Here is a 14463-nt window from a genome sequence, read left to right as displayed (position 1 = left end):
CTCTCAGCCATTATGGATGAAGCATGCTAGTGTTGTGACAGAAGAAATGTAAAACCTGTCAAGTCTCGGGGTGCGAGGGCAAGGAGGGAGGACTCAGTCGCGGAGTATCCAGACAAGAGACTCACAAGGGAGGTGCAGGTGATTGGACACAGGTGGAAACGATCAGGCACGGCAGACAATCACAGGGGAAGACAGGACAAGGCAGGAAGTGAAGTTACCCAGGAACACAAGAGACATGAAGACTACAAAATAAGACAAGAAGCAGACCCAAACCGTGACAAAACCTATCCTTATCATCCCAAATTAAGAATGAGCTTTCTGGTTTGTTTATGTGTTTAAAGCCATGGCGCTATGTGTAGACTGTCGAGCATCCTGTCCAACAATGTTTTGAATGCAGGTATTGAGAATATTAATATTTAAACTGGAATCAGTGCTCTAACCTCTCGACTCTGGAGATTACTGCTCTGAAAGTGCAACTTCATCAGGAAGCAGCAAGTATAGTTTATCTTAGCAAGTATGTACAATATGTGCTTTTTGAATGAGATCTATACTTCCGGGACAAGTAAAACATGTAGATTTCTTCCATTAGAGGTGATTATTAGGCATCACATAAGCTCATGACTGCTCTCAAGACTGTGTATGCTCAGTTACGGACCTCTGCTGGACAAACTGCGGAACAGAGCTCCCGGCACTTGAAGTGCAGATTCCCTCCTATATTGTTCAGTAAGCGTTTCTCATGATGTCAAATGCCTGGCTGTAATATTCTCTCCTTCCCGTTTGTCTCTCCTCGTCCTCGTCCTCCCTGAACCACCACACAAAGGCCTGGAGTCGTTGCGTGACAGCGCTCACTCGACGCCGGTGCGCTCTGTGTCCCACGGGGAATGCTTCATCCCTCGCTCCCGCAGCCAGGCCGCGGACGCCGGTGAGAGGACTGCGGTGATCTCGGACGAGGCCTACAGCCCGTCCGACAGCGTCCTGCCCACCCCGGTGGGCGAGCACAGCGTGGAGCTGGCCGGGTCGCGCCAGAGCAACGGGGTGCCCCGCAGCATCGAGGAGGAGAAGGAGTCGGAGGCAGGCACCCCGTTGCGCAGGGAAGTGGGTGATTTTGGTGCGGGCGGTAGATCCGCACAAGAGGGTGACTCCGCCCTCAGCGAGGTGGAACAGGTGAATAAATTTGTCTTAAGCGTCCTGCGTTTGCTGCTCGTGACCATCGGACTCCTCTTTGTCCTGCTCCTCCTGCTCATCATCCTCACAGAGTCCGACCTTGACATCGCATTTTTACGTGATATCCGCCAGACCCCCGAATTTGAGCAGTTCCATTACGAATACTTTTGTCCCCTCAGGCGGTGGTTTGCCTGCAAGTTGCGCTGGGTGGGCGGGTTGCTCATTAACAAGGAGGATTAAGGGTCGTAGAGGTCGTAGCGTTTGTCCCCTCCGTTCGGGGGTCTGCGACGGCGGTCAGGACTCCGGAGTGATGGAGGGGGGCTTCTCTCGTCGTCCTCCCGCAGACATTCAGCTTAGACCACTCCTGGAGCCCCAGGAACCATCTCCTCGTCCCGTTTTTGTTTTCTACAAAGCAAGAGGGACATCTTTACATTTTTTTTAATTTCAACTCATTTCAGGTATTTTATTTTTTCAAATAACACAAAGAAAAAAACATCAAACCGAAATCAAAGAACTGAAGGTGTTTAAACTGTTGATTTCTAAAGAACAGAAGATTTCATTGCAATGGTTGAAAGTTGGCTTCATTATTATTTATTGCTTTTAAACATGTAATTGCATAATGAAATAAGAAGAGAAGAAGGTAATTTAAGGAAGTTGATTTGCCATTTAAATGAAGATGGAAGTGAGTTGTGTTGCAGATAATAGGCTGCTAGCTGGCAAGTGTATTTGTAGCAAAGTATTTTAATATCTTTTGATATTGGTTCATCCTCATCAGAAAGTTAACTAGTCACAGCATAATAACTAAACAGAGCAGTTTAAAGGGAATAATGGTGAAGGTTCATTAAACAGAGAGCAGGTGATTACAGAATCGCTTTTTTTGAGAAGATGTTGAAGACTGGATTTTGTGCATTGTTTACAGACACAATTAGCTTAGGTATACACTGGTAACTCATAAAGAACAATGTTGTTTTACAAAAACAAAGTAGGGATACAGTCAAATAAACCAGTACTGTTAGTATGACACAACTCAATCGTATCAGATGCGGTTACAGAAATATCAACAAAAAGTTGCTAGTCCCAATAATGATAGTTTCGATTGATGTCCAATGCTCATATGGTTTAAATGATTAAGTACCTTTGAATTTGCTCATCTGTCCAGTTCTGTTCATCCTATAAATTTCATTGCATTTTTCAGCAAGCTGAAATTCGATGAATTTCAATTATTTCTTTGTACGAAGAGTTTATGAATAATTTGGTTTCATATCAACCTTGCTCTTAGGTATATGTAACACCCTATATTATTATTAGAAGAAAGATTAAGAATACTGATGTACTTTTTGTACAAATTAGTTTGTTTCCTAATATATAACGGTTTTTCATGAATATTTTAACAGAATGAAATGTTATTTTGTTATTGAAGATTAAATTATACCTTTTTTAGAGTTGTGTTTCAAGTCAGGACAGAAGCATTTATGGAAATGTGAAAGTGGGGACGAAAAAAAGGGGTTTTATCCAGATCCACTGAACACTGATCACATCTCATTACATCAGCAGCAGTGAATCAGCCTCTGGTGTGCGTGCAATTTTAATGATCATATTAATGAACATGTATTTGTACAGCATGAAATCTGGTGATGTCATTATACCATCAAAAATACCAAATAGTCCCAAAGCACATTTTAACCATACATTAACATTTACCATCTCTTATTTCCAAAGTTTGGAGAGGTGAGGTCGAGCCTGAGTGATGCATGTTGTGAGTTGTGACCTATCTTCACACTTGGAATTCATTTTAAAAAGTAGGAAACAAAACTACAACTGAAATGATTACTTGAACAACTAATATACATAATTGTCAGATAATTGTGATTGTCAAACAATTGCCATATTTCAAGGAAAGATTTTCTGGTAAACTTTCTGGTTTCATATTTCTGTTGTTCATCATTGGAAATTGAATATATTTGGGATTTGGAACGTTAGTCGGATGTAAAAAAAAAAATTGTAACATATCACCGATGGTTTTGTAGGATTATAATGGTAACTTTTCACAATTTTCTGACAATTAATCAACCAAACCTTTGATTGAGAAAATTAAGAATGATTTTTTTTTTCTAAAGGATGTACAACAGTTACTGTTTGACTATCAGCCAACATGAAAGGAGATACCGTTATTGTTATCTGCCCTTGGATTTTCTGATCAGGCACTAGACTCTTCAGCCTCACAGCACCAGGAAGCAATAACTACCACAGCTGCTGGATTCCTGGTAAAATCAGTTTTTTCTACAGCATGGCTACCTCCTGCACCACGTGCAGGGGTTACTGTGTCTGCATGTAGGAAGTTGAGACAAGATTGAAGGCGCTAGTTGTGAGGTATTACGCCGAAAGACTTAAAAAAAAAAAACGTAAACAATATTTTGCCAAAAGGCATTAAGGACTAGGAGGAAGCAAAAGAAGGAAATATAGAAGCCTTGAGTGACATCAAAGGACTTTGTTCGAGGTTTTTTGCCGCAGCACTGAAGGCCGGATGGTGCTACTTTCTTTGTTTGCTCCTCTGTGATCCGAGCGTGTCACTGCTTGGCTAAATGTCAGTCGTGACTTTGGCGTTGTGGCTGGATCCACTCCTATAGCTCACTATCCTTCAGTCATCCATGGTGGAGGGAGCAGTACTAATATTTCCCAGGATGATGCTAGAGGAAATATCACATCATTGGAGCTATGATGGCAAAAATCCTGTCACAAACTGTAGGAGCTGGTTTATGTCGAGTAATAATTTGTAACTTGGAGACATCAAATAAATAGCAATGCAAAGATGAAGCACATTTTTCCTAACGGGGTGGAGCAGGGAGGGAAGGATTACTTCTTGGTGTGTATTTTCATACTTCATATTTAATACTGATTTACTTACATGAAGGTCAACATGACCTGTCTAGCCAGGCGGGTCCACAGGACATCTTTCAAAGGTGATTATCGTACATCTATCAGCATTATGTAGCTCCAGTGGTCTCTCTGAACATGCAACAATTTAAAAAAGAAAAAGGCAGCGTTATTCAATGAGCAATAATCTGTTGTAGGAGCAAAAAGATGTGATTTACAAACTTATGTATGAAAAACAACAGTATGTGAAATATGTTCTTTTTGTTTCTAGAAAACCACTTACAAAATTGTTGTTATTTCCTGTCTAACAATGACGTGCCAACTGAGACAATTAGTCACTGTTGCATTCGTTAACATTTGATAAAAATCTGTTTTTCCTCAGAGACCTCTCGTGTGGATGTTTGTTCTGCTGTTTTCTTTGCTGTTTCATTGTTAAGTGACAGATTGTTCCTTGTGCCTGGATCCTAACTGTTATTCACCCAAAGTGACAAAGATGAAAGAAGGGAGAACAAAAGATTCGACATCCTTAACACTTGTGCTATTCTACTCCGTCTTTAAATATCGCAGCCTGAGAGGGAAAACCATTACATTACATTGCATTACTGCAGTCATAGCCAGATGTGTGACTTTTGATGAACGCCTGTGATTGTCATCCATGGTTTACACATCAGAAACAGCCGGGTTGTCTCTGAAAGGCATGTAAAGGAATGCATATACAATGTAGTTCATTGGAGGTTGAAGCATCGATTCGAAATATATGTGGGATGGGGGGGGGGGGGGGGTACAGGCAATAACAGAAAACACCCACATGGTAATATTTAACTACCAAATTTATGAAAATTATTTAACTTAAAAATATTTAAAAGAAGGCATATTAGAAGTCATTTCTGATGTCATTTTTTGTGGCGTTTTCATGTTATTTTTTTTTAAACTCCATGCGATACAATGAAGTACGTTTTAATAATCCTAATCAAGTGATTTATGCAAGATTAGCTCCCTTAATTTAAATCCTGCCAAAAACCCTGTCCCATTTATTAGGAGGATGTATCATAAACTTAAACCATATACCAGTCATAACCGAAGAGATTATGATCTGCTCCTTGCTGTCAGCTCCCGGTTGGCGGACCCCTTAAACTGTTACACATGCTTGTCAATAAGTGTGTGTGCGCATATCCATGTCTGGTCGTTGCTGTTAAATTGCGTTATATATACACTACACACAAGTTTTTATATATATATATAATATATATATATATATGAATCCTTGTGCCAAATCCCGTTCTTGTTCAGTCCCATGTTTGTACTGTAGACCTTCTGTACAAGTCAGTATGAAATATTGTTTCCAATAGTCCCTTGTAATGGGTGCCATTCAAAAGATTTAAAACTTTAAATAAACAGTGATTAAAAAACACATTGTGTCTCCCTGTGGCTTTCTGGTACAATAGACATTTACCACACCGCTTGCTTTTCTCAGACACACAAAAATGTAGTTATTCAAAATTAATAAAAATCCTTTTTTAATTAGTTTAGTCTTTAATATAAACAAAATAGACAGTGAAATGGAACAATTTGCAATATTAAACAGGCCTGACTTGGGTTAATAACTGTACATAACTTATACATACAATCTTAAAAGTTTCAATAAACAGTTGAGATATAACTGGGAAATACTGTTTAATCATTACTAAGAACAACTATTGAAAATATGTAGTGACAAAGCAGTTTGCTGTCCTAGAAGTCAGATCGCAAGAAGGTTCTATCCCAAGTGTGAAAAGGCCGGCTTTAAAAAGGGTCGCTGGTTGGTTTGAGGGGCCGGGACGTTTAGGAAGCCCGGTTTCCTGCTGACTGAAGAGTCTCCCGTCGAGCTCCTGGACCCCCGACCCGCAGCACTGGACCCGCCTCTGGAGCCGGACGACAACCACGACTTATTGCTGCTGTAGCCACGACTACAACACCACAGTAAGAGGGGAGGGGTGAGGGAAATTAGGTGAATTTGAGCTTAATGAGAATGTGTGAGACCACACAACACATTACAGACCCTTTTGAGTTGCCAGAAGCTTTTCTCTTCTTGGAATATTTGAAGAATGGAGCTTTCTTTCTCTTCTGTCCCTGTGCAGACTGACCACGGAAGTACGTGGAGGACTCTGCGTCGTCATCTTCATCTCCGTACGAGCGGCCTTGTGCCGTGTCTATCCACCCGTCTCCCGTGGTTTCAGTCGGTTCCTCTGAAACAGAGACAATGTAGGTTCATTATCACAATGTGTGAAATTGAAGGAAATATGCTTTTGTTTTGTTCCCTTACCAGGCAGCTGCCACTCTGAGTATTTCGCTAGAACCTGAATGACCTCAGCTCCATACTTTTCCAGTTTGTCTTCAGTGACACTATCAATCTGAAGGAGGACCTCAGGATCAGGAGAAAGCTTCTCTGTTCATGTGCAGAAAGAGAAGAATTTACAACATGCCTGTATCAGGTGAGCCATTTTCAAAAAAGAAACAGTCAACAGTCTCAGAAATTACCAGCTATCTTTTTTAAGGCAGCAGTAGAGAAGATGTTGTAATAGTGAATGCCAAACGCTTTCCCCAGCTGCTTGCAAAGATCCGTCAGCTCCTTCAGACAATCCTGAACCTTCTGCTCTCTCTGGGAGACGTTTGTGCTCACTGCAGCTTTATGTTTCCTGATGGATGAGGCACTCTCGGTCTCATAGAACTCCACCTGCAATGACACCAGTGCTGGTAAGTCTTTATACTTCCAATGTTACACATCTAGCTATTCATGACACCCAACAGTCAATATACGTCAGGTGACCTGCATGTGTCCAGACAGTACATTCATGGCTTTGGGTCCAGCAGACATATACGACACGGCTTGGCCGTTGATGGTGATATAAAGATCTTCCTCCAGGATGTTGTCCAGGACAAGTTTTTTGAAGAGACGGTCAGCATTGTGCCTCGAGAAGGCTCCTCCCATCCCAAACATTCCTGTCTGTACCTTGGCACTCTTGGATCCTGATGGAAAGAAACAATTTCAGCGGAGCATTTACAGATCACATGGAATATGAACATATCAGAACATCATGCCAGGTGTATGATTGCAAAATGACATCTCAAACCAAATCGCAAGAATTTCCTTTACCTACAAAGATATCCACCAACATATTCAGTGTCAGTCGGTTTTGCTGAGCAGTTCTGCCAAACCTTGATCCAACTTTCTCGCAGTTCTCCTGAACAAACTTTACAATCTTCTTCACATCTTCAGTGACATTTCTCATCTTGTATTGCTGCACAGAGAAATATTCAAACGTTGTTGCTCACTTAGAGACGAAACCAAGTAGGTTTTGTATTTGTAATGATGAAATTAAGGAACGAATCCTACGTTGGGTTTGGCACAGTTGTCACAGCTGACGTCTGCGTGTTCCTTGCAGAACATTTTGTTAAACTTCAGCTCCCCAAAGTATGCAAGCAGCTGAAGTCTTCTGCACTCCATCACGTTCTCACAAAAGTGTACCATGCTGTGCAGATTGTTGAAATGAGTCGCCTTGGTGTGTCGGTCACCTTCTTTGTCCACTGTGAAAAACAGACATCGGTGTATACATTGAATAATATACTGAATAGGTTGTCATTTGGCTTGAGATTGATGGATGAAACTAAAATCACAGACAAACGGACTATATCTCTATATACATACTGCTGATGATCCTCTTGATGCGATGGACGTCGGTGTAGGAGTAGAAGAGAATGCAGTGAGAGATCTCTCCATCTCTGCCAGCTCTCCCAGACTCCTGGTAGTATCCCTCTACCGACTTAGGCAGACTGGCGTGGATCACATAACGCACGTCGGGCTTGTCAATGCCCATGCCGAACGCTATGGTGGCACAGATGACCTGACAGACAAAAAAAAAGCAGTGTAGTCAAGGCAATGTAAACTTTAAAACAGTATGCTGGCTTGCAAAGTGTTAGTTTGCTGCCCTGCATGCAGTACCGCCCTTTAGTAATTCCTACACCAGATCAGTCAGTGGCGACTTTACCTGGCAGCCGTCTTGGTTGATCCATTTGCTCTGCACGTATTCTCTGTCGCCGTCACTTAGGCCCGCGTGATACGACAGAGCTGATATGTGAGCTCTCTGCAGACTTTCAGCCATGGCATCACAGTCATTACGGGACAAGCAGTAAATGATGCCGGAGTCACCTGAGACAGAAGAAAGTCAGGGAGGGCTTGTAATCACTGAAAATATTCCCCCCAGGGAGAAATCATATCATGGTCATTCTTTCATTGATTACAGGAATTGTATGAGGTTTTGTTAGGAATTTGAGTAGAAGTGCACCCCTAGCGGTGAGAAGTATGTTACGTGTAACAATGTTTAGTATAGAATAGTAGTTGGTGTGATGTTAGATAGTATATATTACATTTGTATGTTAAATGAAGTGAATGGATTATAGACAATAACAATTTAAAGTCATATAAATCATATAAATACTGTACACATTAACATCCTGTCATGATGTAATGTTAAAACCTGGGGACAGAAGCTAAATTTCTGTCCTGATGGATTTCTCCTACCTTTCCCCAGAGAGGGTTTTTGGTAGGAGTTTTTGTTCCTGTCAGGTAATAGTTAAGCAAGTGGATGCAAGACAGCCGCATGAGGCAATGTGTTGCACCAGATAAACTGTGATAAACCATTAAGAACTGTGATAAACCATTAAGTACTGTGATCTTATATGTTGTGTTGTAATTGAAGTGTACTAGTTATAAGATGAAGACAAACTATGTATATGATGTTATTTTCACTCTTTGAGGCATAAAGCCAGATGTTTACAAGAGAATGCAGGGGAATGAAAGGGCCAGAAGAGACAGAGAGGGTTTCAGGTTGCTGCAGCAGATTCACCCCTAGGTGTGAAAAGGCTGGACCAGGAGGAGATACATTGAAGGAGCCAATGACATTCGAATACACCCAGAAGACCACCCCCCCTGGGAGCTTCAAATCATCGAACCGGGAGAAGAACAGGCAGATTTTTCCTGCAGCCTGAGGAGTCACTTTTGACTTGGCCGGGGAAGTCTCTATTTCGCGAAATATATCACTATTCACATTGTTCTTCACTTTGTAATTGTAGGCCTTATTCTTTGTTTAGTTATTAAATACTTTTTGATTCTTAAAACCCGAGTTAGTTGACTTTTGATTCACCGTACCCTGCCTGGACGAGAACAAAGGGAAGCTGGTCTCCCCTTCGGCCTTCAGAACCCAACAGTTTAAAAAACAAGACGGACCGCAGAATTTGTTCACTCTTACAAATTGGCTTTTGAACAAAACAGTTGTGGAAGAGTTCCGAAAATAACCTGGATGAGAAAAGGTACTTCTGAATTATTTACGTGGGTAGTGCTTCTTAATCCAGTCGATGCAGTCATCTGCAACCTTTTTGGGTTTCTTGGGCAGGACAGCGTACTTCAGGTTTGTTCTGTTGAAACTCATGGTGAACCTGAAAAGACATAAGATGGGATGTTGGTTTTTTGAATGTTAAAGAAATGAGTGAAATGAAACTCTTCAAATCTAAGACAGAGCCTGAACACGTACACCTGTGGCCGGGTCATGCTGAGCTGGTTCAGGATGTCCTTCTGAACCCGCGGGGTGGCGGTGGCTGTCAGGGCAATCATGGGCACGCCCGGGAACTTCTGGCGCAGTTCATGTAACCTCTTGTAGTCTGGACGAAAATCGTGACCCCACTAAAAGATTACGAAGGCAGGACGATCAAGAGTGGCTCTTGGAGAAAAAAAGCACACTGCATTTTGTGGGGGAAAAAGCAGATGAACACACCTGACTGACGCAATGGGCTTCATCTATGACAAAGCGGACCAAAAGGCCACGCTCGTACAGGTTCTGCATGGCGGAGATCAGCTTCTGACTTGCACTCACCTTGAGAAGAGACGATTCAGTTTATGAGAGAAAATAGTTGCTACTCCCTTTATTTGTATCAAACAACAGAACACCCGCTGTTTAAAAACATCTGGAGTGTAAATCAATCCCATCTCACCTTTTCCGGTGTGACGTAGAGAAGTTTAATGATAGGGTCTTTCCGAGAGAGCTGCATATAAATCCTCCCTGCTTCGCTGTCACTTTTACTTCCAGAGAGGCTTGTCGCTGGTATCTGAAATCAAACATTAAAAAAAAACTGATACAGCCTCGGGGTACCACACGTGCTTACTGTACCATATTTCATACTGATCCCACAGATCAAAACCACACTTACATCCAGTGTAGTGAGTTTCTGGACCTGGTCCACAATGAGAGATTTGAGTGGGGAGATGACCACAGTGACGCCAGGTGACACACAGGCCGGCAGCTGGTAGCACAGGCTTTTACCCCCACCTAAAAACACATCAGGTTAAGAGAAATGGGGACATTTTTACTGCTGTTGGCATCCCAGATCTATTGTGACATCGCTTGGAACAATATTTTTTCCATCAGTACCAACCTGTGGGCATCAAAACAAAGGTATCTTCTGCAAGAATCGTTGCATTGATTGCTTCAAGTTGATTGAACCTGAATTGATGAAGACCAAAACGCTTGTGGAAAATCTTCATCATCTCCTGTGAGTGGGGGAAATTGAACCCTCTGAAGCGATCGTGGGCTGGGTTTCTGAAGGTGGGTTCTATGTTGGAAGACATTCAAACTGGGTCAGGAAAATGCAGCACAGGACCTTAATCTGGAACTTTGCAAAACAAAGACTCCTTATTTTTAGTCATAATTGTTGTATAAAAAGAATTGTAAAAAACTTCCATAACAATTTCAAGTCCATGTTGAAATATTCAGTTTTCTTGTTATTTTTCTGTCAAAGCTGCTTATCAAGTAATCAACTATCTGCATCAGCTCTAAATTATATCTTTGTAACTAATGTTAACATCTTGGAGTTTTGGTAGGAAATTAAAACTATAAGACTGACCAGGTTAGTGAAAAAAGTTTAAAGTTTAAGTATCTACTTATCACATGTACAAAAAAAGTTCTAATTTCACTGCCGGCTAAAAACAAATAAGAAAAGACTGCAAATGCATGTTCTGAGAATCTTCAAGGACGTTTGCTAAGTACATGCCAAGGTTGTTTTTTTCCTCGGCCATACTCACATACCAGGTGAGCAGATCTTTGCAGGCTTGGGTGCAGGTGCAGGAGTTGTTGGTTTGTTCCCCCACGGAGACTCGCGTGATTGCAGTTCTTTCACTGTCGAAGCCACAGCGCTAGAGTTTGGGGGTTCGTCAAAGTAATCGGGCACATCGGAGTCATTGAAGTCATCTATGTCAAAGTAGTCTGTGTAAAAGTCATCTAGTTCAATGTCTTCTGCTGCAGTGCTGGCTGTTGGATCATTAGATTTGTTCTGAACGACAGTCTCCGGCTTCTTTGGTGAGAAGAGATCTGAACAATCCGCGTATGTGCTCGATTTCTTAGACAAATTAAAAGACAGACCCGTAAGGCTGTGGGTTGATGGAGAGTCACAGATATTCTGGTTTGTCACATGATCTGCGCCGCTGCTCCTACTATGCGAGGGCTTTGTGTTGGTGGTACTGTCTGTGTGATCAGAATCATAGTCCACAGAGATGACTGAAGATCTCCTGATCTGAAGAGGCTTCTTTGAGTCCAAAGGCCTGGAGCCGCTAGATGATATAACACTAGACGTATCACAGCTAAACGAAGATCTTCCTTTAAGGCTGGATTCAGAAATCACAGTGCTGTCTGGCTGCTGCATACTCAATAAATTGCAACCCCCGGTTGCGAGAATTCTTTTCCTGGGGGAGAAAGACAATTATGCCGATGTATAAATTTAGAATTAAAAATGTAATTGTGTTTAATGACAAGTAACAAAACGAATGTTCCACTCTTATACAGACCTTTGGGCCCTCTTCAGCAAAAGCTCACTTCCACAGGACAGACCTATCACTTCATGTTCAGGGATGGAATCGACCAGAGAACAAATGCACTGCATAATACTTGAGAGTTGCTCGTCTGACGTAATCACAAGAAAAAAAAAACAAGAAAAATGAACAAGGACAAAAAAACAAACAGACTTTTGCTTTGCAAAATGAAAATGAGTACATAATGTGGAAAAGTCAGAAAAGGGCTCAACACTCACTTGTTTTGTCTTTTGAGAGGTGATCAGACGAGGCGTTTAATGTGGTGATGGATCCTTTTGATTGCAAAGAACTGTCTCTGCTTTCGGCATTGACGGATTTTGATCGGTTTGAAATAAAAGTAACAAATTATGTTCCGCTTTCGTATTTTAAATTCTCTTTTAGGTCAAAACGAAGTAATATGCAGGTCAAAAACGCATATGCATGATAATTCCAGTAATACAGATGTTGCGAGTCCGTGGCTGACAAATTAGCCAACTATAATCACTGTAGTTTATTTGCTCTTCTGCAGATCAACAAACTAATAAGGTCTCTTCAAATATATATTAAAAAAAAAAACTGGAAGGAAGAATGTGTGGAATGGTAAAATGAGGACATCCCCGCAGCTTTTTATTTTTTTAAATGCCTATTTAAAAAGGGGGGGCGCCATGCTCAACGTGTGGAGCACTCAAAATAACAAATTGAAAGAACTGACCTGGTCTCCATTGCAGAAGTAGTACGAGATATCTCATTCAGGATTGGAGAAGGAGGAATGTAATCTTCAGGATCTGAGTTGTCATAGAGCTGTATCACCTTCGGGTCAGTCCATTTTGTCTTGTCATCTAAAATACAAAAACAGCCTTTTTGTATGTTTGTACTAAAATGTAATGCTTACGAGACCACTATCAGCCCAACAATGTGCAATTAAATCACAAATTGTGTAACAAACAGCTTCTTACCGGTCTTCGCTTTGAACGGCTCAAGCACAACATCGTTGTCCTCTTCACTATCACTCATGACGGCCCTCCTATGACCAGGAGGACGTTTTCTGGTTGTTTTTAGTGGAGAAACTTCAAACTCAAAATCCGCTGGTTCATTATTCAAACACTGTCCTGGTGAATCTGTTGCGTCGCAGACTCGGTGCTCCAGCGTAGCCGTTTCCATACAAGATTTTTCACTTTTGGAAAGGCTATTTCCGTTACAGTTGCTCAACTGAGGCTCCATAAGAGATAATTGTGCTCCTTCTTCATTAAACGATGACACTTGGTTGGTGCTCATCCCAGAGTCATTTTTGACAGGAATCTCAAAGTCATCGAGATCATCCCAGTCATCCATCGGGAATCCAAGAGATGTATCCAGACTTTTGGAATAGCTTCCATTGCCACTTGTAAACTGGTTGTAGGACTTAGTTGGAGCGGTCACCTTAATAGAAGACACTGCTGCAGGAGTCTGGCCTGCAGGAGCACGGTTACCTGCTGGGCTGATGAAGTCAGACTTGCTTTTTGAACTTACAGAGAAGAAGTTGCTGCTTTCGGATTTTTGTGGTCTCTCGAGCTTGTTTGGAAATGTCAAACGAGATTGAGTAACCAAATTGTTTTTAGAGACATTGACATTGCTGTTCGCCAAAACATTAGCGCTGATTACCTTGGTTGGGGCTTCCACCCTGGGTGTAGTCGATGAGGACTTCTTGAAAGAAAAGGCCCTGAAAAATAAATAAATGCGAAGTTATGAAAACAATTATCTGACAATTAAGATCAAGGGCGGTTCCTCATTTTAGTATCTGTTGACACAAGCATTACAAATTCAAACTTAAAACGATTCGGACCAGCCAACAGTTTACATTATCACACTGTATGGCAAACGAACTGTTTTATCGATGAGTTGAACCGGTTCATATGGAGACGTGAACATACTAGGTAAAGATGCATGACCTCTCTTGTAAACAGCAACGCTTTTAGCACATTAAGTTATCTCCCACGAGGCTAACGCGCCTCCGGTGCGAGTCTTTAGTGTCCAGTTAGCACAGCTGACAGCACAAAGCTGGACTTACCCCGGTTTGGGTTTAGCCAGAGACAACTTGCTCTGAGCTGCATTGCTGTGCCTCGCCAGCTGCTCCTTCAAGTTATTTTGTGGAAGACAAGACATTGTTGATGAAAAAGAGACTGTGCTGCCCTGTGCTAGCTTGTTACAGCTGTGTGCTCAGTTAAAACGGGTCTCTTCCGCATTGCTCGTGAGATAAAATGCCAACGAAACGAGACATGGTATCAGATAAAAGTCCACTGAGCTTTTAAAGTGTATTAAACCGCATCAACTGATAACAATACCGTTGCCCCCTACATGAGCATGCCATAAACACACTGACAACGGATTTTGCGCCTATTCCAAAAACTCTTCCTTATTGGTTGAGGTCAAGCAGGGGAGAGGATTCTGGGAAATGTAGTCCTACGACATGCAAGACGTCAACTCTCTTTCTGTGAATATCCAGGTTTCTCGGAGATAATTACGTGTCACTGTGGCAGAGGTATGTAAAATAACAGTTTTGCAATAATAGTCAA

The 14463-nt window shown here is 41.7% G+C and overlaps 2 protein-coding genes across 7 annotated transcripts in view; one reads left to right on the top strand and one right to left on the bottom strand.

Annotated features, from left to right (window-relative positions):
* Nucleotides 1-5449, top strand: part of LOC119195718 (FERM domain-containing protein 5) — a 54427-nt gene extending 48978 nt beyond the window's left edge. For all 3 annotated transcript variants that reach the window (XM_037450884.2, XM_037450885.2, XM_037450883.2), the window contains one exon: nucleotides 821-5449. In XM_037450884.2, the coding sequence (XP_037306781.1) occupies nucleotides 821-1404 (584 nt within the window). In that variant the 3' untranslated portion in view covers nucleotides 1405-5449. The remainder of the gene's footprint in view (nucleotides 1-820) is intronic.
* Nucleotides 5450-5544: 95 nt separating this feature from the next.
* On the bottom strand, nucleotides 5545-14304 carry blm (BLM RecQ like helicase). Of its 4 annotated transcripts, none has more exons than XM_037450881.2 (22): nucleotides 13959-14304; nucleotides 13553-13610; nucleotides 12868-13462; nucleotides 12624-12750; nucleotides 12151-12230; nucleotides 11909-12023; nucleotides 11154-11806; nucleotides 10504-10680; nucleotides 10279-10397; nucleotides 10063-10176; nucleotides 9846-9944; nucleotides 9606-9754; nucleotides 9404-9510; nucleotides 8064-8224; nucleotides 7724-7919; nucleotides 7412-7602; nucleotides 7172-7316; nucleotides 6845-7044; nucleotides 6556-6751; nucleotides 6341-6463; nucleotides 6077-6263; nucleotides 5545-5984 (listed from the first exon to the last, which is right to left on the bottom strand). In XM_037450881.2, exons 1-22 carry the CDS (start codon nucleotides 14051-14053, stop codon nucleotides 5795-5797), a joined length of 4077 nt encoding a protein of 1358 aa, XP_037306778.2. In that variant the 5' UTR covers nucleotides 14054-14304; the 3' UTR covers nucleotides 5545-5794. The 4 variants fall into 4 exon arrangements, with proteins under 4 accessions (XP_037306778.2, XP_037306779.2, XP_037306776.2 ...); XM_037450882.2 differs by having other exon boundaries at nucleotides 12868-13388; XM_037450879.2 differs by having other exon boundaries at nucleotides 12868-13610.
* Between the last annotated feature and the right edge of the window lie 159 nt (nucleotides 14305-14463).

This window comes from Pungitius pungitius, chromosome 6, assembly GCF_949316345.1.
Source record: "Pungitius pungitius chromosome 6, fPunPun2.1, whole genome shotgun sequence".
Lineage (NCBI taxonomy): Eukaryota > Metazoa > Chordata > Actinopteri > Perciformes > Gasterosteidae > Pungitius > Pungitius pungitius.
The sequence above is the reverse complement of the archived record's forward strand: the minus strand, read 5'-3'. Positions and strand labels throughout refer to the sequence as shown.

Excerpts from the sequence above, each read along its gene's own strand:
- blm (XM_037450879.2), bottom strand. The coding sequence starts at position 14,053 with ATGTCTTGTCTTCCACAAAATAACTTGAAGGAGCAGCTGGCGAGGCAC. Across the intron at positions 13,611-13,958 it reads CTGGCTAAACCCAAACCGGG|GGCCTTTTCTTTCAAGAAGT; the intron begins GTAAGTCCAGCT and ends TTTATTTTTCAG. Across the intron at positions 12,751-12,867 it reads GCCGTTCAAAGCGAAGACCG|ATGACAAGACAAAATGGACT; the intron begins GTAAGAAGCTGT and ends TTTGTATTTTAG.